At 39.9% G+C, this 24,347-nt stretch overlaps 1 protein-coding gene across 2 annotated transcripts; it reads right to left on the bottom strand.

Moving 5' to 3' along the window:
• Positions 1-394: 394 nt before the first annotated feature.
• Positions 395-24,254, bottom strand: RTN4IP1 (reticulon 4 interacting protein 1). 2 transcript variants are annotated; one of them, XM_053972687.1, is made up of 9 exons: positions 23,924-24,254; positions 22,604-22,755; positions 21,744-21,812; positions 21,387-21,511; positions 16,044-16,092; positions 14,425-14,561; positions 12,139-12,322; positions 10,713-10,805; positions 395-528 (listed from the first exon to the last, which is right to left on the bottom strand). In XM_053972687.1, the coding sequence occupies exons 1-9, from the start codon at positions 24,168-24,170 to the stop codon at positions 412-414; spliced, it is 1,173 nt and encodes a 390-aa protein (XP_053828662.1). In that variant the 5' UTR covers positions 24,171-24,254; the 3' UTR covers positions 395-411. The 2 variants fall into 2 exon arrangements, with proteins under 2 accessions (XP_053828662.1, XP_053828663.1); XM_053972688.1 differs by lacking the exon at positions 395-528 and adding an exon at positions 9,834-10,195.
• Positions 24,255-24,347: the final 93 nt, after the last annotated feature.

The raw sequence follows: 24,347 nt of genomic DNA, 5'->3' as shown, positions 1-24,347 counted from the left end.
ACATTAGTGAAGGTAAATAGAAGTAGGAAAGCCAAGGAAAAACAGCACAGGTTTCATACAGACAAGTAGATAAGAGTGTGCCTCACCATTTCAGGACTTGCATCTGAAAAATAAAAGCCCAAGATATACAAAAGGAAAATGCTGCAGACTGTTCCTCTTATCCTAAGAGTGAGGGGTGTTCTGCAAAAGTCACAACTATATTTTAAACATGGCTCTCAGGTAGAAATGCCTAAGAGACATTACTATGTCTTGTCTGCTTATTAAAAGGCAGAGTATGAAGGAATCAGAGGCTTTTCTAAAACAAGATTTTTAAGTTATGCATCCTGTATGAGCTTTTAAAAATTAAACACTTGCTACATACCAATTCATGTTCAAGGACTGACTGCAGGCAGAATAATGATTAAAGATACTTTATTGTCTACTAATTACATTGATCACTGTTTTTCCACGTGCATGTCCTCCTTCCAACTTCAGAAAGGCCTCTGGAACTTCAGAAAATGAGAAGACTTCATCAATAACTGGTTGAATCTACAGAATAAAGCAAAAAATGTCACTATATTAGGAATAAAGTATAAAGTAATGTACTCACACTTCAAAACTGTATGAAGAAGAGGGGGAGGTTTCTTTATGGTATTTAGGTTAGAACTTGCCATGTAGCCACTAGCTTTTAAGGTTTTTCAGGGATACCTCTGCATCCAGAAGAAGGCTTTCTGCTGCTCTTTGCCCAAGTTTTAAAACACCTCTGCTAGCACTGTTTGGAGCCCTTACCACTGATGTCACCATATAAGGCTCTAACTTCTACATCCTTTCCAAAACTGACACTGTGGTTTAACTTTTTGTTGTCCATAATTATATACTTACAGAAAGAACAGTTTTTCCCTCATATTTCTCTACCTGTTTTCTTGTTAAACTCAAGCGTTCTCACAATGTCAGATCTTTTAAAGGTACCTATAAATCTGAAGCCTGTCTGCATGGTTCAGTACCCTTAAAAGACCACAAATGAAGTACAAACAAATGTCCACCAATGTTTATTGCTGAATCATTTAACTACACTTGAAAATTCACCCACTGTGTATTCCAGGAGGCATAAATCATTATTAAGTCCAGCTTGCATCAACTGCTATTTTGACATTAATTTTGTAGAGTGGCCTTCTGGATTGTTTTAGACTAATTTCTAAGAAAAGTTAAACTACTTATTCACTCTCCCCATTATTAACTAAGGAGCCTGAAACCCCTATAAGCATTTTCTTTATATGTCATAGTGTACCAACAGAACCAGAAGAAATTTCAGCTCTTCTGAAAAATATTTGTCACTGCTGGTCCAAGGGAAGAGATTATTTTCTACTGTCAAGTTCTGAGTCAGCATTCCAAATGCCAAAATAAGATTTGTCTCCAGAAGTACCTCTCACACCTCCTGCCAAAGATCTGCCTACTCTGAGGTTGGTCCCTTACCTTGGATCCTGTAACACCAGCCCAGTGCATGTCCTTGCACTGATCCTAATCCTCTTATCAGAGGAAAAAAATGACCAGTACATGAGTCTGCAGCTAGGGCTTGCAGTGATGAAGATTTGAAGTACCAAAGATCCAGACCCACTATTTACAGTGCTAGAAGATCCTTTTCACTTGTGTCAGGAAAAAAAATATCTTCTGCATTTTCTTTATAGCTGTGAGCATGCACCCTCTCTTGTTGAATAAGCCAGAAGTGGTAATTTTTCTCTGCTGGCAGATTATGCATCGTGCTAGACAGAAAAGGAATACTGCAGCAATAAGGACACAAACAATGTGCCAGCTTTGGAATGGTGCTGGTCCAAAAAGCTGGCTTGCTTTTAGCACACAACAAAGGTTTTGCTTTCAGATGCTTTCAGAACTGCTTAGAAGATGAGTGTGCAGCACCATCAAGGGAATTTTTTCATACACACACACACTTTCCTAGCAATAGAGCTGACCACCCAGCACCCTCCTCAACAGCACAACAAATGCTCTCTGATAGCTGTCTGTGCTCAGGGAGGTCCTTTTCTTAGATCTCCTCATTTCATCTTCACTTATACATTGTGCCTTACCTTGACGTCCACTCCTTGCACTTAAATAACTACTGGCTTTGCTTGTATGATAACAGTAATCCAAGACATCAGTACTCTAACTTGCATCACAGTATCCCCTAATACTACTAGATTTTCCTTTTTATTTTGTCAAGGCAAGCTCAGCCATAGTGTGAAACTTTACACGGCAGAAAATGGGGCATGAATGAACCCCTTCCAAAGAATGCATTAGAATTTGCAGACTAATCACTTTGAGAGCAACTGTGCAAATAAATATAGTCACTAAGTCCCTCAAGGTTGCCATGCAGCAAGGTACAAGGCGTAGTAATTCTTGTTCTGCCTGGACTATGTCTGTAAACCAATCCCTAGCAAAATGAGTAGCAAAACACAGCAGAGGAGCCACAAAGATAGCCCAATGTGGAAGAAATGTTAGATATAAATGATCATGTTCAAGACAAACTTTTATCTGGTCAGCATTCAACACAGAATGGAAATGTTGTCTTGGACATCAGCAAAGTCAGAGACGTGGACTCAAGGCAGCAAAAACACTGAATTAGACAATGGTTTGGGGTAAACTGAGCATCTGAGTGCAGCTGCAGCTGCTGTGACCATCAGCAGGAGGAACGTGCTGCTGATCAGTACTGACTGTTTTGAGGAAGACCAACCCTTGCTTTCATAGCAGATGCTTGGGAAAACACAGTTCAGGAACTTTGTTGAGCCAAGCACTTGTACAGTACTGATTGTTAGTGGCAGTTGTGTACAAAGCTGTGCTTCAATTAAGACGGAAAAAAGAGATCCAGAAACCCAGCCTGCTGGTGCATGGACACAGATGACCCTGACGAGGCAACAGGCTAGGAGGAGAGGAAAAATGTTCAGGGAAGAAAGCAGAGCAGCAGCACAAGGGATGTGAAGTGCAAGGGATTCCGGGGAAAGGCGGAAGTTAATTTCAGACACGTGCAGCAACTGAGAAAACATGAACAAGACACTTCACTGTTCTGCTAATCCGCAGTCCCTTACTCTAGGTTGCAATTTATAACTCTGACAGAGTGAGGTATGTTACATCCTCAGCCTGTTGGGTAGAGTTTAAAACACTGCATTTGAAAAGTGGTGACGCAGTGATTAAGACTAGCCCTGAATTCAGCCTCACAGTTCAAAACACCATGTGTATTGCAGCCATATGCTCAAAGCCCATCTGCTACACTGATGTAACCTCTAGCTTCATTTAAATGCTGGCTTTAGGCAGTGCTATAGAGAGACATGAATACCAAATTGATGATCTTGGCAATCTAGAGCATTAAACATTTTATCTGGCTGGCTGGACAGTCCCATTGTTTGAATAACCCTGAAAGGGCTGACCGTGTTGCAGCACAGTGATTCAGTCAGCCTTTACCATAATCCACTGACTAAGATAAAATTTCTTCCTGTGAACAGACAAACAAGCAGGGGAGCGTCTGCTGTTTGTTGAATATGTGATAATAAATGGAGATTAACTGGATAATAAAAACATTGCCTATTTACAGCCACACATCAGTTCCTTGCCAGAGGACACCTATTTGTTCAGGGAAAAGGGATTAAACTAAAGTCTGGGAGAGAAAGGATTACACATACCCACATTGAAATGTTTATCTGAAAACAGATTGGGCCTGAAAGGTATTTTCTTCCTCTTCATTCTCTCCAATGTAGGACATACTATAGCAATGAATCTCAGGTCTCTTGAAATGAACTCATGTGTTTGGAAAAATAAAAAAAGTAATTGCTGATGCTGATTAAGGCTATCCTACACACATCACAGAGGGGTGTCCCAGCCACCCCAGCTCTGAATGCAGTAGGTAGTGAACAGCACTGGCAGGAGTTAACTGGTCAGCAGGAACACACTCGTGCTCATGGCAAATTCAGGCTCACCCTTGGAGGTCCCACTTTCTGCGGTAGCAAGGCCACAGTTTTAGTTTATCAGGAGGGGACAAGTGAGAAAACATGAAAGGAAGGGAGATGGCTTTGACCTTCATAGTAGCAACAAGTGACTCCAGTAAGTGTGGAGCTTTTTCCTGCCACTGGAGGGAGAGCGAGAGCCTTGAACTTCTCAGGAGAGGCACGAACTGAGCACAAGCCTAGTTCAGAGCGCAGAAGGACAAAAGTGACGTCTCTCAAAGGACAGTGACAGTGCACTGGCTCTCTTCCAGGTCTGCAAAGGATAGCCGTGTCAGAGCTGCCGGGCAGCTTTGCTTGGGAGAGTGCCTCCCTCCTTCCCATGCCTTGGTGAGGCTGCTCAGGCTCCCATACACCACCCTCCAGGAAAGGAACGTGCACAGGCACAGAACAAAAGCTGGGGTGTGCTCCACCAGACATCAAAGTCCTCCCGAGGGCTTGCCGTAATGGAAAAGACCTGCCTGCTGATTTGACTAGCTGAGTTAAAAGACAAAGGCCATCTTCCTCCAGAAATTACCACCAGGCCTAAATGCAGTCCATGAGCACAAATGCAGAGCTTTGCAGTCTCCTTTGGTTGTTAATGAGTGTCTCATCAATGTCAACAAGAATTGTGAAGAGAAATCATTAAAAAGAACAGTCCTTGTCCTGGAACTAAACAATCTGTTATCCATTTGTAAATTTATTATCATTCTATGGGAAAAAAAGATGCTGTTTTGGGACACCCCTACTTTAGCTGAGCATCTTCTCTGCTGTACTCGTGTTCCATGCTCCTTGGATCCCAATCTCACTCTTTTCTTCATTCTTTCTTCCCCCAAAATGGCATGCAACAATATGTGCCGAGCCTCATATTGCTTGCCAACAGCAAGTTCTAGGGTCAGCCCTCACTGAAGATAAAGAATGAAGTTCTTACCTTCTGCAACAGCTGGCTCAGGTCACATCTTGTACAGATAGCTTTGCAACTGCACAGTAGCAGCATAGAATCGTAGGATGGTTTGGGTTGGAAAGACCTTTAAAGGCCATTCAGTCCAAATCCCCCGGCCATAGGCAGGGACACCTTCCACTAGACCAGACTGCTCAGAGCCCCATCTTTGAATGTTTTGTAAAAAGCTTTCCTTGCTGTTTTTAATTAACTTGCATTTCACAGAATATGCACTTTCATCCATGAGCACATTAAAGGACAGCACGTACATGACATTTCTGTCCCAAATACCTAAGAGAAGTAAAACTGATCCAACAATACACCCATAACAAAAATGGTACTGCAGTGGTTAAGACATGGGAATGGAAGGCAAGTGTTCCGGGGTCTAATCCCACAACCTCTTATCAACAGCTGTATTATCAGGTCTTATATGTTTGGTTAATAAGCCAAAGTACATTCTTTAATATCAAATCTCTAACAGCAGCCCACAGGAGCTGATATACATCATGTACAATTATTAAAATGCTAGCAGACAAATCCCAGTTAAGCAGGCTATCAGGGTACAGTTAAGAGTGTAGAAAAGGCTTCAAAATCTCTTGTTAGTTAATTAGCCCTGGCAGAACAGCTTCTACAGAACACAATGAAGAGCAGTAAGAAACTGGGAGAGGCCCAGAACTGCAGTGTGTGCCAGCCTAGCCCAAGCTTAAATCAGTAGAAATAAGGAAGATCCTTGATTTAGTTATGTACTGGACCATGCTAAAAAACTGTTAACTACAGGAAAGCACAATTAATCTCTTCTAGAAACCCTGGTAAGGCACATTCTTGGTAGTTGTCCTGATATTTATGCTGGTAATTAAAGCAATCTAGGTCAATGTTACCATATACTTAAGAAAGAACTAACTTTGGTACAGTTAAATATAAATACATATTTACATATGAAAGCATATCATATGTAGAGATTAGAAGGTTAGTCCTGCTCAATCCACATCTTCCCACTCTCAGCAAACTAAACTCACACTAGACAAGGGCTGCCTTGTCTGCACTTCACCCCTGCACTAGGCACAATTCCCTCCTACACCTGGAGCTCAGAACACCAGGACTGACTTACCACACAATTTACAATTACATCAAGTTAAGGGAACACATCTATTAAATGCCTGGTAGATGATGAAGAGTTTTTTCCTCATTGTGGTATAAGTGAATTTACATATTGAAACTCTATTTCCCCACAGTATACAAAATTTCCATTGGTGCCCTTCACAGATACTTTGCGATGTATCACACACAGCTCAGCGCACAAGCAAGCTACCATGTCCTGGAAGAAGAGGAGCAGGTACATTTTAATAAAAATCACGGTGGCTTTTTTTTTTTTGGTGGCCATGACAAAAGGCAGATAGAGGTTATTTTTGAAAGAGAAAGGGCCGAACAGAGCTTTTGGCAATCCCTCCTTGGTCAACATCTCTGTGCTCTAGCCAACCAACCTGGCAAACAAATGCACTGCAACAGGAAAACAAAATTAAAAGCAGAAGGTGCAAGCTTTGCAATTTAGCATGAAGAAAGATGGCCATCAGAACAAGCATGAGTGACTAAAGAGAGTGGGAAGAAGGACTGATCTCTAGTTAATCGAGATATTTAACTGTAGAAACCCCTACACTTAGGCACTCTAGTGCCTTTTTTCAGAGAGACCAAAGCAGGTACCACACAAGGGCAAGTTCTCAGGTATCTTAGGATACCTTAGCACAGTCATAAAGTCTGGAATTACTGTAGAGAAGGCCACATCTATAGATGCCATGTTTGGAGAACATTAAAAGACTCAGTGTTGCATTCACTGTTTGATATTCATACAGCTGAGAGAAATGCAACAATAGTACAATAAGGGCCAGGGAAAAAGTTATCTGCAGAACTGTAACAAGATGAATTGGAATCAACACACAGGTTAGGATACAGAGTCCAGAAGCTGTGATGACCTACATTAGCAGTAGGTGTAAGCCATCTGAAATCATGGACATCCCAACAACTCAGAACCCATGGCATGTCAAAGTGGATGACCATATCCATTTGTGTTATTTACTTCCTGAATAGGAAAGACCAGGAACAGAAGACAATTCAATTCCTCATTTTAACAAGGTATCTCAGAGAAAATCAGCAGAGGTGAATAAAGGGCATTAGTAGATCAAAAAATTATGGTAGCGAAAGGTTATGTGATTTGTTCAGCATTGCACAAGAAGGCAGCAGCAGGGCCAAAGAACAGTCAGCATCCTGCCCTCTAAGCCATAGCGCAGGTGCTAAGTCCAAAGCATCTAGTGCCTTCAACAAAATGTATAATCAACACCACTCACAAATTACATTAACAGGCAGGCAGTTCTTCTTCCTAGGGGTGCCTGTGCTGGAACACCTATCTAAAAAGCAAATATCAGAGAGAATGATCTATTCATTTCATGACTGGAAATTCTGTTTGCCCTTTAGCCTTCCTTCTGCAAAAACAACTTTCACTCATCAGCCCATCTGATGCAACAATGCTCTGAAGGAAAGAGTATTAAGTCACCAGAAACACTGCACACACACTTGTACTGCATTTAAACAGCACTGAATTAAAATGAAAATGTCACGTTTCTGTTGGGCTGCATGTTAACCCACATCCTATTATGGTCCTGCAGGAACACACAATAGAGTGCTCCTGCTTGTGACACCAAGGAGTCTTCTGAGCCTGCTTTCCTCCACCATTCTTTAAAAAATGCAAAGTAACTGCTCAGTTATGACTTAGAGGCTTCTACCAACTTAAATGCTTACATGAATTTGGCCTATTTTCAGCAAGGACTGTATGACATGTCCTTAGGAGGAAAATGCTGGGCAAGCAGCAAAAACCAAAATTGTCAATGTTAAATCCACAACACTGACCACAAATACACCAAATTAATTCCTAACGAGCCTTTCAATGATGATGCTTCACTGAACAGTGTGCCAGCAGATCTGTGTCCTGAATTAAAGACTCTTGTTGATTTCAGTTGTCTTAAGATGAGAATTGTAATTCACCAGGAACATTCTACCATGGAAAGAGATACAGAGCTTCTGACATGGGCTTCATCAACTCATTTGGTGTGAGCCCACATTAAGCCAGTCCTTACTGGGTCATAATTAACTGCTGCAATTCAAATCACAACAGGGATTCTCCAGCAGTTTAGAAAATAGCCAGTCTCTCTAAAATTTGTCAAGGAAATACTGGGTTTTCTCCATGCCCATAATTGTTGGAGCAGCCTCCCAACCCCTCAGTCTTGCAATACTCTCTTTCCAAGATGTCCATCTGCAAGGCAGAGAAAACACCTCGTAAACTGAAAATGGTTCTACAATTCCTAGAACTGACTGATGTGCAGGTAAATTACACAAGAATTATTCTCTTTCCTTGTACTACCAACTCATCAAATCCTCTCCTTCACTTCCCCATTAAAAAAGGCAGTTAAAAGAACTCCTCCTCAGAGCTGACATTTTGCAAATCTCTATTCCTTGCTGCAAAGATCATCCAGGTGAAATCTGAACAAAATTGCTTATTCTTCATCCACTGAAGGATTGAGAATCCTTTTGCTTTCACAAGGGAAGATGATGAACTCATCAGAACTAAAAATCTCTGTTGGTGCAGAAGGACTGTAAGGAGAAACACTATTAAATCAAAATGATCTGTAAATGTTTCAGAGATATGCTCTTCAACAGTTCACTTACTGTAACATCTCTTTAAACCATCATCTCTTTTTAATTTCTTACATTTAATTCCCTCATATAATTTATTCCTGAAAAAAAGCCTCTCATTTTCAGGAGCTTTCTAATTGCTCTCTTACTCACTTCATACAATCTCAAAATTAAGATGTCTTTAATAGAAAATACTAGAATTTTAAAAAAGCCCTGCATTACTCAAAAACATTCATTCAAAGGTAACAAGTTCAACTGCATGAGCTCAATTTGCTGGCTTCCCCAAGCTTCTTGATTCACTTCCTTGCTTTCTGCTTTTTTTTATTTCTTCTTTATTATTTCCTATCCAAACACAAACATTTATTTTCACTTATAGGAAATTGTGGCACAATTTCTCCAGTGAGTCTCTCCTGCCTTTTTTCCCCAAACACCTACTCTTCTGAATGGATGGTCTGTCCTCTTACAAGAACTCTGGTGTCTAAACAAGAAAGGTCATAGTCTTATTAATATCTGTCTAAATGGAACACAACTGGGTCTTATAAAATCCTGATGACAGCTCAGATGTTTACAACATTGCACAAAATAGAGTAAAATCCTGCTAGAATAATGACTCTGCAGACAAACAGTCTGACATTAGGATGTGTTTTTGCACAGAGAATGAAAGACCAAGCAAACATCTTTGTCCTTATGATCATCTTACAACCAGAAATACATCAGGACATTCATGTATGTATGACGTACATTTTAAGTGGCATTGCAATTCACCTGTCCAGGTTATTAAGCAAAGAACACTGATTAAGCCCTATCTCTATTGCATAAACAGCTGTTTCCCAAGAGGCTTTCATGAGCATAGTCTGCATTTGTTTTGCATACAAGGTTGAAGTAGAACAGAAAACAAATTGCAATTGGCTGGGAACAGGACAAATGGTAAGAACAAAGACAAGGGCATTTCTTTTTCTTAGACACTTATAATTTAGCAGTGTGACTGAATGCAATCACAGGATGAGGACCTTCTACAGCTTCTTTCTTGACCACAGGATTATGCCTACAGCACTGGACATAATGCAAAGCAGAGAATTTTTTATTCTTAGCAGCAGTACTGAGGTAGCAAAACAGAAGCAATCAGGTCTTCAGTACAACAGCAGTTTATTGACTCTTTTCCAAACTCTGGAACATACTGCATACCAAAAAAGGGGGATCAACACTCAGACTTTGAGAGATCTAAATTTTACTAATCTGCATAAATTTTGAGCACAAGATAGCAGTTCACATACTGGAATTACCAGCAGTCATGACAGACTCTGCTTACTCTTCTGCTTATCTACCACATAGAAAGATTAACAGCAGTTGTCCATATTCTCTACTCTTGGATAATTTCATGTTGCCAAAATTCCCAAAGGGGACACTGCTGGGGCCTATATCACCACACAATCCAAAACATAGGAAATCAACTGTTCACTCGCACAATATATTTTGTAACAAGCTCATAAACCTGAAAAGATCACAAAAGCAGACTTAATCTGTCTTGGCTTTTCCCCCCAAGTCCACTAATATTCCCCAGAAGCTTATGAATGCTCACAATATTCCAAGTCCCTGTGCTGAATTAGCACAAACATCAGAATCTGCAGCACTGAAATAATGAAAACCAAGATTCTTGTCACTACTCTGCCAATGGAGATCATCTATTACCTGCAATAACCAGAATACTCTAGTTCTGTGCAAACTACAGGCAGGACGCCCAACCACCCAGGCTAAGCAATTTTGAATATGCAGATACGCAGCCATGTTTATTCTGCCCAAAAGAACCAAGTGAGACCTCTTAAAACACAGTTTTCATATAGAGTTCATATTCAATTATTCCCACTGGCAAAAATAAACAATCACTGGACATTACTCCTTGTAGCTTTGTAAGCTTTGTGTTTTTAAAAAGTATGCTCAAGAAGGAGAAGGCAGAACAGTCTTAAGCATTATGAACTTCTAAATTCCATGCAAAAGGCAGATGTTATAAACTGGAACAAGTTGATTTTTAACCAGTTTTCCTTACCATGACTCATAAAATTTTATTTCTCAACAGTGAACTATACCATATTTGAGTCCAATGAGCATCTCTTTCAGCACGAACACCCAAGGAACCATTACTGACATACCTTTCCAGAATCAACCAGTTCTGCTATTTCATCCAAACTTGGGCCACTTGGCATAAAAAATGCCCACCGATAATGGACTCCTTTAAGGAGATGCTGCAAGAAAGATCACAAATCTATTAAAATATTATGAGAGCAAACTGAAATGGGAACTAAAATTAATGATAGAATCTCTGAAGAAGTAACTTAAATTATATGCTAGTGTCTGAAAAAAATGGCACCTAAGCATGTGGATTAAATGTACAGACCAGGATGTTGTGTTACCACAATAGGATCAGGGTGAATTGTGCGTCCAATTGCACAAGTCAGCTAGTAGAGAAAAACAATTACCTTGTCTCTGCAGCTAGAAACAGCATCGTTTGTTACGTGAGAGAGAAATGGTGTTATGTGTTCATGTACACTCAAAACAGGGGTGAAATAAACCCAGTAATGTGATATTTAGAACCTTCCACTTCAGTATAAGTGACTTCATTTTTCACCATAATATCTGCCAAAGTCATCATTGTCCAACGAAAGATGGCAGCTCACATGAAAAGCATTTTGGGAAGATCTCACACACACAAGTCAAGAGCATCTCCTCTGAGTAAGTCATTACAGGAAAAAAAGGCAACATCTGCCAAAGAGAGATGATATATGGCATAGAATCCTCTTCAACATGGAAACACACACACTGAGAAATAATATTACGTTATTTCTTCCCCACCTTTTCATTTTGTCTTTGGGCTTTCTTGAGAAGGTACTGCTGCAGGACTTAAAATCCCTTTCAGTCAAGCCTTTGCAGGAATGCCATAGCAACTGCTTAAAAAGCATTCATTTGGAGAGCAAGTACACAAGCATACGGAAGAAAGAGAAAAGTTCTAAAAAGCCCCACTGATCTGGCCACTGGCAGAATGTTTTAAGATCCACTTATGAAAACTAGAAAAATCAGTATCACCATCTAGACACATGAACATGAAAGAGATGAAAGACTTCCTAGCCACCCTCGACCATGCTTATTACTCTCTGTTGCTGGAACAGGATGAAGTGAATCAGTCATGGAACAATGTTCTGAGAGAAAGCCTGACCAGCCTAAAGCAAGTAACAAAGCTGCCCTCACTTCAGTGAGGCAGGGATTTGCTGTGTTTACTATGAAACCCTGGCTGTCAGCAGGACTCACTAGGGAGGCCACATGGAAAAGGCCACAGTGGAAAGCACAATAAGGAATCAAACTTCAAAGCTCCCCAAACTACTACATACACCCAGAAGCACGACCCCAACACATTCAGTGCAAGAAAGAAAGAAATAAAGAAAGAAAGAATAGTATACTTAATGACATATGAGGACAATGCAACAGCTGCCTCTCCATGAGCTCTGTGACTGATAGCCAAGCCACAGAAGTGGTTACTACAGTACTACAAAATATGAAAGTACATAGGATTTTGTCAAATACCTTTAGAGTTTTGGAACCAACAGTGACTCCTGTTTGCAACATGCCATCAGCCACTCCAAGTTTGTCCATATTGATCAGGAAAGGTGTTACTAAAGTAACATATGTTGCTCCTGACCATTTCTTCAAGAGATCTAGTGCCCACTTCTCAGTGGATCCACCAACATTATCTAGGATAAAATCAAACCTGCAGACATACAAAGAACAGGTTTAAAATCTTGATATGGGAAAAATAACTTCACTGTAATTAAGCTAATGAATAGCAGAAATCAGCTATACTTCACATTTTTACATGTCACTGCAATGCAAAAAAAAATCAGCCTGCAAGTTAACAGCAAGGAAGTCCCAAGACTTCAGAAAAGTCTCAGCTTAATGTACAGTGGAATTTAAATTTACAGGTTATTGCCTATTCACTGTGCAGCAGACACAGGCTATTTAGGAAGTACACTTAAACTCCAAAAAGCAAACTTAGATGCACAACTACATTCTCTGCTTGCTTAAAGCCTTCTAGAGCTCTATCTCTTCAGCCCTCCCACAGAGACTACTGGAACAGTCTTGAGGTCTAGCACTGAACAATATGGTATGTACATGTAAAAACTAGCCTGGACTCATGCCCTCAACTAGGAACAGTTCTTGTACATGCTGTACTCAATAAAAGTCAGTTCCAGTGGCTAAAATTACATAAACAAATTATTCTACTAACCCTTATTTCCTCACATCTTTTCTATGACCCAGTTCTCAGCTTCACTTCTCCAAGTTTGTTTTTTTTTTTTTACCTCCTTATTTATTTAGGGGCCATTTTACCTCTCCTGACAGCTCTTTTCTTCACATGTACCTATTTAACATTGAACCTAACAATGCAAAGGATCTAAAACTTTCCCCCCATGGAATGAGCATATGCAGCCTCTGGCAAAAAGCCACAGTTTCAGTGTTCCTTCTCATTGTAATACCAGCATGTGAGCCTGTAAAGGCTGAATAGGGCAATAGGGAGCTATGCACCTGTTCTGTTAAATGCACAACTCATTCGCATCTGTAAATTTCCATCAGTCTCCAGATTGCAAGAGATATGTATATACACATACCTCTAATGTAAATAATCTACAAATATGAGAGAAAATACTTCATGCAAATTAAATAGAAAAGTTTTAATTTCTCTGGAATGTTGGTTTTCCTGCCTGTCTTCCAAGACTGTAATTTCATATTTAAAGTTCAGTTCATGTAACAGTTAGCTGCCAACAAGAGACGATCATGAAAACTAATGCTCTGGAAAGAGTAGCTGACTGTGGGTTCTGAAGTCAGTACAACTGCAAAGAGGAGGGAAGTGTAGGAACATCCTACTCAGTAGAGCTGATTGATCAGCCTAGTTGCATCATTAAACTGCACCCCAGGACACTGTTGTTGATGTCTCTTAGCAAGGGTCACTTGCTAGAATGGGTGTTTTGCATTTAAAGTGTTCACAAAGGCAAAATTTTGCACCAACTGCAAAGTCCATCCTGCTGTACAGACAGTGTCACTGCCCTCACAACTGCCCTCAGGCCTGATGACAATCACACTACAGTTAAAGGGCACGTGGCTTCTTAGCACAGTTACCAGTAAAATTCTCCCACAGATCAAGCAGCTTCTATTTCCCCACCCAGAAAGTTAGCTCAATCTAGCTAAAAAGAGCAATGTAAATACCATATTCAAATACAAGTCACAGTAGACTACATTTAAACAGATGGAAAGACAACAAAAGCAAAAAGTACTTCTGTTCTTGAGAAATTGTCACAAAATCCCAGGCTAGTTAAAACATAGCTGCTGTGACAAGATAAATGTGATTGTTTTTCAGAGGCAGCTGTATCCAGTGTTACAGAATAGAAATTTACTCCCAGTTGAGTTGCACAGTGGCAAGTCACTACTTTTTCATGATATAGTTCTTTCCTCTACAAGATCAATTTTATATTTACCAGCTTCACTCAGGACTTCAGAGATTTCTTTCAATTTATTAATGCATTGTATATTCTCCAAGATACTTGAATGGAAGCTACAAAACTGTTCATATTACAATCACTGAAAAGAAGCACATGGAAGTGAGCTTGTCCCCCAGTTAACTGGTTTAGTGTTACAATGAAATCTGTGTTGGGCATACTCACTTGCAAACTGCATTCAAAAAGGTGAATCTGCTTTACAAAATAATGCTTTAGAAATGGGGAAAAATTTAGGGAGTTCTGGTAGAGTCAAACAATCAAAAGGCAGAAGGACTGACTGCCAACTCCTTCATCTCAGTATTAAAGCAACACAAACACTCACAAGGGTAATGCTTTAAGCTGCTCTTCCAGATTTCCAGATTTATAATCAATCACATCATCTGCTCCAAGCTTTTTCACCAGTGTGCTGGCATCATGAGAGCAAACTGCTGTCACGTGAGCATGCCAGGCCTTCATTAGCTAAAAACAAGTATATAAAAAAAAAAAGAAGTCCAAAGATTAAAATTTAGTAAAATATTGAGAACAACTTAAAAAGCCAAAGTCTCATTATATTTACATAACAAATGAGCACCTTTAATAGGGACTAGGGAGACTGTTCCAATATAGGATAATTTCTCACAAATCCCACAGACAAAATAATGGCTAGAATTTATCAATATTTAAGGTGGTTGTGGGGAGGGAGGAGTTAGTGTGAAGGAAGGAGTATGGGGGTTTTCTAATTAAACTGAAAGATAGCAGGTCTCATGAAAAATAAGGCTCTCAGTTTGCCATCTGTATGTTTAGTCTACCAGCTAAACATACACCAAGAGATACTGTCCAAGTTGCCAATCTACCAAACTGGCACCAGATGTACCATTAAATATTATTAAATATGCCCTTTAAGTATTTCATATTACTGCAAATAGGTTAAGTACTAGTAAAAAGAAAAAGAAGGAAGTAATCTCTGATTTAATCACAGGGACAGTATCAGGTTATCTTCTACTCCAAAAGCTATAGCAAAGGACTTTTGCTAGTTATTTATCTCTTTTTGCATCTCATTTTTTTCATTCACAGTAACACTTTTTACCTTTATTCCAGGTTAATTAACTTAATTTATCCAGGAATGATCAGTTGGCTGGTCAGTCTTTCATACTGAAAGTTGTCACCTGCTTTATCAAAGATCAGGCAAATAGCACACTACAAAAAATTCTGCTGCAAACCTCTTTAAAACCACTACGCTTATGGCCTAGTAACACAGAAAGCAGTGATGCACTCACCCAACTTCTGTATTTTTTTTATAATCTTGAGAGAAAGATTTTTCAGCATGAGATGACAGTAATTAGAATCAAAACTCCCAAATTAACTGAGAGCCTGAAAGAGGATGTTCCACAACTAAGAAAGCAACACAAGAGCATGTTGACTTTCCAAAGTTTAGAGCTACTAGAACAGACAGACAAAAGGGCAGCAGGGAAAAGACAATGAGGGAAAGTAAATCTAAGCCTCTGTGCTTTACAGCCACTGCACACAAAAGCCTGATGGCCTCTCACATCATTTGACCAACTACAGCAGTTGTGGTAGGTGACATTCTCCATCAGTTTTCCTACTCATAAACCAAGTTCCACTCATGTTTAGAGCAGAGCTGAATGAAAGATAATGAGAACAGGCTACATATTTCAAGTTACACCAATCAGCAATTTCCTGCAACCAAATTGTGAAATGTGATCTTACACACAACTCCTTTCTTTGAAAGTCCCTGCTTCCTACTTTAAAATAATACAACATAACAAATGGAAAGCAATAAATCTGAAAATACTTTACTTTTGGAAATATAAATCATCTCGATCAGGCAGACTGATCAGTAGCCTGCTATTTCTCTATTCCTTCTCTCAATTCCCTTCTGTTATTTTTTTTTTCATACTGAAACACTTGAAGATTCATCCTGGGCATGCTGGATAATATTACCTGTACAGCAAATGTACCAACTCCTCCTGAAGCTCCTAATATTAATATTCTGTAAGAGAAAATTAAAATATATTTAATAGTTCTTTAAATAAACTCTGAAGTAACTATGTATTCTAATGTTTCTTATACATCTCTGACACTGAATTATTTTTAGCAAAAGATTGGTTTTGTCATTCAGTGTCATTCGAGAGTGGGTAACTGTTCAGATAGCCAAAAATGTGACTTAACATTGCTGATCATGTGTCCTGTGCCAAAAACATTATTTCAGCACAGCCAAAGAGACTTCCTCATATGTACTTTCCACTAAATGCAGGCAGTAGAACTGTCAGATAGTAGCACTTATGTCACTCAAAAATCCTGTGCCTGTCCTCACTTTCCCAAACATAATTGTTTAGTTTGGGAAAAAAATCAATTAAGAGTCCTTTCTGTCTCCCAGACTCCACTGTCATATCTCCTACAGAAAAAAAATCCAATTCGCCAGCATTTTACACAATTCAGTCTTATATAAGAGAAAAAGTAGTTTAGTATCTCATTATTTAAGGAGACTGTGAACTGCAGAACATATGGAACATAATTTTCCCATATTGCATAATGTTTATATAAAAGACAAAAATACAAGGAAGTACCCTCACCACTAACAAGTTTAATTTCTATTAAATTAAGATAGGTATCATTTTCTTTAGAAAAAAAAAGCAGTAGAATTTTTCTAGTTCCTTCCAGTACATCTCAACAAGACCCTGTAAATGCCAGCTTGTGGGAACTGGCACACAAGCAAGAAAATGAAAGAGTATACTGCCAAATTATTAGCAACTGAGAGTTCATTTTAATTGATAATCTAAAATTTCAAAAACAATAATGCAAGTTTACTGGTGTGAGGACCTTACTGCTAGAAGCCTAATAACTGTTCAAAAATTTCATCCAAATATTTTATTAAATAACTAAACATCAGAAACTGAATTGGTAAGAAAAGCTTGCAGCTCAAATTGTAAACAGTGCTTTGACTTTGGATCCATTTGCTAATTCTAGGACAAAAAAGAAGATCCAAGATAAAATCCTGGCATAGGATTGGGGAACATCATGTTTCTCAGAGCTTCTGTTTGCCAGAAAAATCTCAGAATCTTCAGAAGCTGGTGAAATTCCTGTTTGAAATCTCACAGTAAAAGATGTTGAAGAAAATTGCTTTTTACAGTACAAAACTGTACTATACAATCTGGAGTCTCAGTTTGCAAAAGTTTTTTGAAGTAGCTTAAGAGACTTGGCTTTGGTCACACTATCCATTTTAAAATGCTCCGTTTGTAAGTCATCAGATTCTGTTCCCTTCCATTTCACTGATCCAAGCTGCAAAATTCAGATTAAGAATATGAAACCACAATACCACAAAGCCTGCAGCTTTTAAATCTGCCAAAATGTACTTATCCTCAGAACCAGGCTTCTAACGACAGATGCCCGAAGCAACATGCATATTTCGACTTCAGTATACTTGAAAATGCTCTGGGATCCTACACTCAACATATTGGGTTAAGCTCATCTTTATCCTTAAAAAGGACAGTCAAAAATTAAATCCTTTCAAAAAAACCTTTTCAAACTGCCTTTACAATTTCACTCCTTAGTTATAGGGCACTTCTACAAATATGTATTTGGGGGAAAGCTGTCATCTTAAAATGTACAATTTGCTCAAATGATTTAGGTAACATTTTCAGTATGAGGAGCAGCTTGGCTAGGACTTTTTAAATTTTTTCCCTTCAATAAAAGCCCTCAGGATTCCTTCAGATAGAAATACTTTCTAGATTCAGCTTGTTCCTATGTTACATGGGCTATTTTCTACTACACCTTCCAATTATTAGAACTCTCTCCACACATTGTGATTTCAAGAAAGCTCTTCGTTTCTGAGACGAACTACATCTGCACAGGAGATCCATGTGCAGCAGCTCAACAGCACTGACAACAGCAAGACACACAAGTAAGAGGGGGGGATGTTTGAAGGTGCAGGACCTGTTAGGACAGTACTGAATGACAGATGGTGGCAAGTGCCAAAGCAGGAAGAGTTTTGTTTGCACTGCATGAGGAAAACACAGCCAGGAGAAAACTGGCTAGAAACTACGTGTTTCCACCGCAAGGGTGAGCTTAGGACTAAACTAATATACAAGTATGTGCACCAGGGACCAAATTAACAAATCTTCTGACCTGGAGAGAGATCCAAAAGAACCAATTCTTTCAAAAGAATAAAAAGAACATGTGTAGCCCAGGCTTTCCTCCCTTCTGACAAAGACACAACATTCACCAAGCCCTCCACAGGGCTCCAGCAGTTCACATGATTATAGGGAGCAGATCTCTCCAAATAAGCACACCATGAGATTTGAAAAGTTTTGCCCATCTGCCTGGGCCCTGCTTGGAGCTATGGTGTGGTCAGAAACAAGCATCAGAGAGGCAGGACCTGTTTCAGCTGTGTGTGACCGCCACCAGAACATGCAGAAGGTGGGGAGTAGGTGTACAGATCGAGGACTAATATTTTCTCCAGATTATAAACAATTCAAATTTTCAGTTACTGAGTTACACACAAGATAACAATTGAATAAATGCATCAATCTTATATAGTTGTTAAATTAATTTATTTATTGACTAAATGTATCAACTTTATTTAGATATAAAATTATATTTCATTTGATTATGCCAACAAAACGTCCTCAAGAAATTTATTCCTGGATCAAGCAGTGTTTACCCTATCAAGACGTTTTACAACCTACACTCAATTTGTACTTCTCAACAGACAAAATGATGAAATAACACACAGACATTGAAAAAAATATTTTCTTGAGGTGTTATTCTGTCCAAATTGTCACTGTAACCATATAAACCAGGAGCGTACATTTAGTAACTTACATTAACAGAATCCAGCATCTCTGCCCAACTTAGACTCTGGAAGTCTAAGATACTGCCTCTGTATTTACATAAAGACTTTTACTCAAAAGCAGTGTAAGCACTTTGAGTAACTTCTCAAACTGTCAGACTTGTTTATGTCATGCATTTTTTGAACACAGAAAACAAGATATTTAACAGCTAGTGTTGAATAAGCATTTCCCCTTTCTACTGAAACAGGTCAGTGGCACATATGAGAAGCTCCAGGAGAACTTCAAGACAACACAGTCATTTTGAACATTTAGGATAATAAGAACATTTAAACTTCTATTTACAAGAATATTGACATTAATTAGGGTGATATAGAATAAAAGCTATGGAAAAATGACTGGAATTGCAGGAGGGTTCACAAACAATGAGAGCACACTTCAGGAAGCTTGTAAAAACATAACCTGTGAAAGTATGTGCAGATGGAGCAGATCATCTCTCAGATCAACTCACAGCCAGGCACTGCACTAACAGCAAGTGTTTCTGGTTAGCCCACACTAATGCCTTGAAAGAGGCAAAGAAAAATCTTGCTGCTTTTAAGATGTCTTAACATTGCACTAAAGCACCAGTGAAGTAGCTTTCATCAAGGAATACCGCTGCTCTGCCAAAATAAGACATTTTTGTGTGCATGTACACCCTTCTACATAGCTATTTACCTACAACTACAGGAGACAAAAAGACTGACATAAAATCATGTAGTTAATTTCTCACCACATATATGATCTAAAGAAATTAGGAAACATGGCATAAATTATTGCCCTGAGAGTTCATGGAATATAATTTTGCACAGCCTCTTCAATGCATTTTAAACACCTTCCTACAAGTAATATTTCCAGGGAAAAAAGGTACCATCACATAAGTCATTCACTGCTGGTTTTACAGTTCAAAATTTATAGATAGGAAAGATAACATTTTAAAATACATTAAAATGGGTTTTTTTGCTGACAGCATAATTAAAAATGTATTTGGAACATGAAAGTAAATATTAAATGTAAAGACACATCACAAATCCAGTTTCAATTTTACTGTTAACAATCTAAACACTTACCTGAAGATTGGAAAGACAATTTAAATACAGCTAGCCTATCAGTGTATCTTTAGGTTAATTCTATTTACATGTGAAAGTTAAGATAATAAAAAATCTACATACTGAAAAATAAAAAGTAAGGTCATCTTATCTAGAATTTTATTACTAGCTGGAAGTTAATTTCAATGATGTCTTTGAAACTCCTTTAAATTTTGCAATTTCATCTTCTCAAAACATTGTTTATCTTTAGAAAAAAACAATTACTCAATATTTTTATGATGAAGTTCACTGTGACACATGAAAGACCACTCACTCGATTGTCTTCTAGAGATGTGGGTGAAGAATTTCCATCAATCTAGCGTCCTTTGCAATGTGTTGCATTACAAAGTATCAGCCAAGATAAGAAGAGGTCAGGCATCCAGACCCCTGCTGCCCAGTAATTACTTTATGACCAAAACCTGTGATGCAGCACAGTAATTTTAACTACTGTTTTTCAACTCCCATAGTTTTACTTTTGCCCTTATTTCCATTCTGAAGATCTTGCTATCTATTTACTCAAACATCCAAAGGTCAAAATAACTGAAAATTTCAATTATCAGGAGAAAAATGGTATTTGTTCCAATCTTTCACTGCATTTTTCCTCATCTGCCATTGTCAGATCAACAGACTGATAAACAAAGTCAATTTTTCTATTTGATTGGCTGCTCATCTTGTACGTTCTCCTTTTCTTGTCTGCATTCCTGACCTCATCAAAGTTCTGCCTGCAGGTCAAATAAGTCAGTCACCTGCTCATTTTTCTCTAAAAAGCTGGAAAACCAGTCTGTTCCAAATGGCCCACGCATACAGGAAGTGAGTGAACCACATCTCTGTCTTTGAGGGGGCTTTTTGTGAGTTGCCAGCATAACTGAGAGGATATTACATTTGGCTAGCTGTCTTAACAGGCAGAAAGGCAAAGTCCCTACAAATTCCTGGAGGTAACATCTCCGAATTCTCTACATAGCCCATACATTAGATATACATTGAATTATGATAGAATCATAGAACAGCCTGGGTTGGATGGGATCTCAAAGATCATCTAGTCCTAAATGCCCTGCTGTGGACACCATTCACTGGGGCAGCTTGCCCAGAGCTCCACCCAACCTGGCCTTAAGTATTTCCACTTGTGGATGTGTGGGTATCCACAACTTAACTTCTCTGGGCATTTTTTACCTCTATACAGGGACCTCACCTGAGCCTTCCTCTAAAGAAGCCTCTCTCAGCAGCTGTGTAGACAGAATCCATCATGCTCAGACAGCTGATCTTCAGGAATGTAATGGTTTAACAGTCTTCATTGCTGCTGGACATGTCTTAGAAGCAGCTCATCAATATAAAAAAGAAGAACTTTAGTTTTAGCACCAGAACTGTTTACTTACCTTTTCCCACTACAATTAGTTTGGTTCAGTCCTCCCACTTGGTTAAGTGCAGACCACGCAGTGAGACCAACATATGGTAAGGCAGCAGCTTCTGTGTGACTGAGAGACTTTGGCTTAAAAGATACCTGAAATAAAATCATTACTAAGTCACACAGCAACTCCTATGTGACACTGAAATATTTAAAAAAGCTTTACTGAATTGCAGATTGTGTATTGCACATTTTCAGCCATCTTCAAAACTAGCTGGGGTACAAATCAATCCAAGCACTAAGAAATAAAGTTACTTAGATACTGAAAAAGAAAAAGGCCAGTCTTTACAACTTTGAGGTTTTGTTAGCCAGAGTTTTGGAAGTTTACCTCGTTTCCACTAGCTACCACGAACTCTGACAGAGTGCCTTGTTTCCATGGGGGAATTGCTGCCCACACCTAAAACCAAACAGGAAACAACTATCAATTTTTGTAGCTTTGCACACAATTGTATGTACACAGAAGTTTCCTTTGTTAAGGAAATATTTTTTCTAATTCACAGAATGTCTTCACTGTTTATCAGAAACCAGCTTTGGCTTATTTTACACACACAAAAGAAAAAAACATAAAACTGACTAATGAAGGACTGGAGGGCTATGCAAATAAACTGTACCATTGCATTGTGTATAAGACACAATTTTCAACTTCCCCCATCCTACTCTCATGCCAGGAAAGCCCAGATTAGAGGGGTGAGTATGGTGCAGAATCAGGACTTGCTTAGCTAAAACTGGTGAAATGTGAAAGCAACTGGTGAAGGTGAAAGCAAACAGTATCCGTATTTGTGTGGGCACCCACGAAGTGCTTCTTGGGTTAAGCCAAAGCTCCTACTCCAAGTTACTCAATAAAATAAAAACAAATCCCTTCTTGTTAGAATTCTACCTTCAATTAAAAACAAAGTGGCACTTTGAGTGTGCACTTATACACAAACAAATTCCACTTTTGCTACTGCTGCAATAGTCCAAAACTAAAGCACAGAAGGGAAATTAACTTGCAGAAACAAGTCTCTGAAAGACCATGTTTTTCAGAGAAAAAACAAAGGGAAGAAAGTATTCTAGGAATTTACTGCCAGATAGGCCTTACTAAGAGTGCAACAGCATTAAAAAAAACCTAAGATGAGAATGAATGCTGAACATCTCATAGTGTATTTTAGCTATACATTCTGAAAAAAAAAAAGAGATTGGTGGTATCACCTCATCTCCAGGTTTGAAATAGGACACACCCAGTCCACATTCCATAACAACACCAGAGACATCTCGACCAAGCGTTAGAGGAAATTCAGTCTCGCCCGTTTTGAGTTTCAGGGGATCCCGCTTCATATTTAACGCAGTTGCGCCATAACCACCTGCAAAACATGGAATCAACCACAACACACCACACTGAGTGTTCATTTACTAATTGTGCAATTCCAATTAGAAAGGATTGTCTATCCATAACGTGCCTCATTTCTGTTATAACTGAAGCATGCAAAAAATCTGCAATATTTCACACTTTTATAGATTTTAGAAATAAAGAGCAAATGTAAAAAATAATAAGGCATATCTCCTAAGATGAGTAACCTGGACTTCTATTCAGTAAGCAGAGACAAGTGCTGTGATGTCTCAGAATTACCCATCTAATAACAGTGCTCAGCCTAAAAATAGCCTGTATTTGGGCATGTATACCCACTCAAGTGTTTGGACAAGTCCACCTAGGGGCCCTATCATGCCAGAAAGTGTCTTAACAGGAATCATCAGATAGGAAATGTCCCATCACTAAACCCACAACTATATTCAAAGATTTTTAAAAATTTATTTATTAGACACCCAAAACACAGATTACAGCTGTCTCAGCAGGCTTCCTGCTGATATATTTGCCAGTTCTACTGAATCTGATTTGATATGCAAGCACTTCTACACAGGAAATATAAGGTATTCTACTACTACAACTTCCTTCTTGTGCTTCAAACCCAGAAACTGAGGAAGAAAATCTGATTAAATGTGTCAAATACAAAAAGCTGGGTAGTGAAAAAGACAGATTTCCTGGGCGGGATGACAGCACGTCCCCAGACGCCAATTCAGGATGGGCATGGCAACGAACACCACGCTTTACCTTAGGTCGCACATGCCGACCTGGCAGCAACTTGGACCTCCAGCCCCATTCACCTCAAGGAGATGGGAAAATCCAGCATCACTTAGGGGGAATGCTGCTCCTTGGCCGGGCATCTCTCGGTCGAGAGAGCAGCACCACAATCACTCAATTAAGAGCTCACCCTCGCAACACACACACGCACACTCTTGTCAGTGGCTTTTTGTATCGTTCTTCCCTGAGAACCTGAAATAAGCTGCGTTTCCAAGAGGTGGCGGTTTTCCACAGGGCTCGGGGAAACACGTGTGCTGAGGCAGCCCTGGACACTGCCGGGGCAGGACGGTGCCCTGGCACCACTCGGGCCGCCGGGGCCGCGGGAGCCCAGCCCCAGCACAGCCCCTGCCATCCCGGCAGCCCGCCCGCGGCTGCTCGGGCTCGGCACTTACTTCTCATGCTGAGGTCGATGGGGTTCAGGCTCGCAGCGTGAACCTTAATGATGACCTCGTTCGGGAAGTGTATGATGGGGAACATCATCTCCCTGGTGAAGCGCAGCACCTCGTTGCTGCCGTACCGGTCTATGACCCAGCTGGGCATGGCGATCCGCGCCCGCGGAGAGGCGCGGAGCCCGCGGGCCGGTGCTCGCCCGTTCACCCAGCGCAGCGCCCGCCCGCCCGCCGCTCCCCACGACAGCATAGCCAGGGCAGCCGGGCCGGGCCGGGCCGGGCCGCGGGTTCGTGATCGGGATCAGGATCGGGACAAGGACCAGGACCGGGATCAGGCCGGGCCGCTCCCGCGCGCCTCAGCGCTCAGCCCGGCGGCCCCGCAGCCAATGGGCGGCCGCCTTCTTGGCCGCCCTGCCAATGGTGCCGC

The sequence above is a fragment of the Vidua macroura genome, chromosome 3, assembly GCF_024509145.1.
Source record: "Vidua macroura isolate BioBank_ID:100142 chromosome 3, ASM2450914v1, whole genome shotgun sequence".
In the NCBI taxonomy this organism is placed as follows: Eukaryota; Metazoa; Chordata; class Aves; order Passeriformes; family Viduidae; genus Vidua; species Vidua macroura.
The sequence above is the reverse complement of the archived record's forward strand: the minus strand, read 5'-3'. Positions and strand labels throughout refer to the sequence as shown.

Excerpts from the sequence above, each read along its gene's own strand:
- RTN4IP1 (XM_053972687.1), bottom strand. The coding sequence starts at position 24,170 with ATGCTGTCGTGGGGAGCGGCGGGCGGGCGGGCGCTGCGCTGGGTGAAC. Across the intron at positions 22,756-23,923 it reads CATCGACCTCAGCATGAGAA|GTGGTTATGGCGCAACTGCG; the intron begins GTAAGTGCCGAG and ends CATGTTTTGCAG. Across the intron at positions 16,093-21,386 it reads ACTAATTGTAGTGGGAAAAG|AATATTAATATTAGGAGCTT; the intron begins GTAAGTAAACAG and ends TTTCTCTTACAG.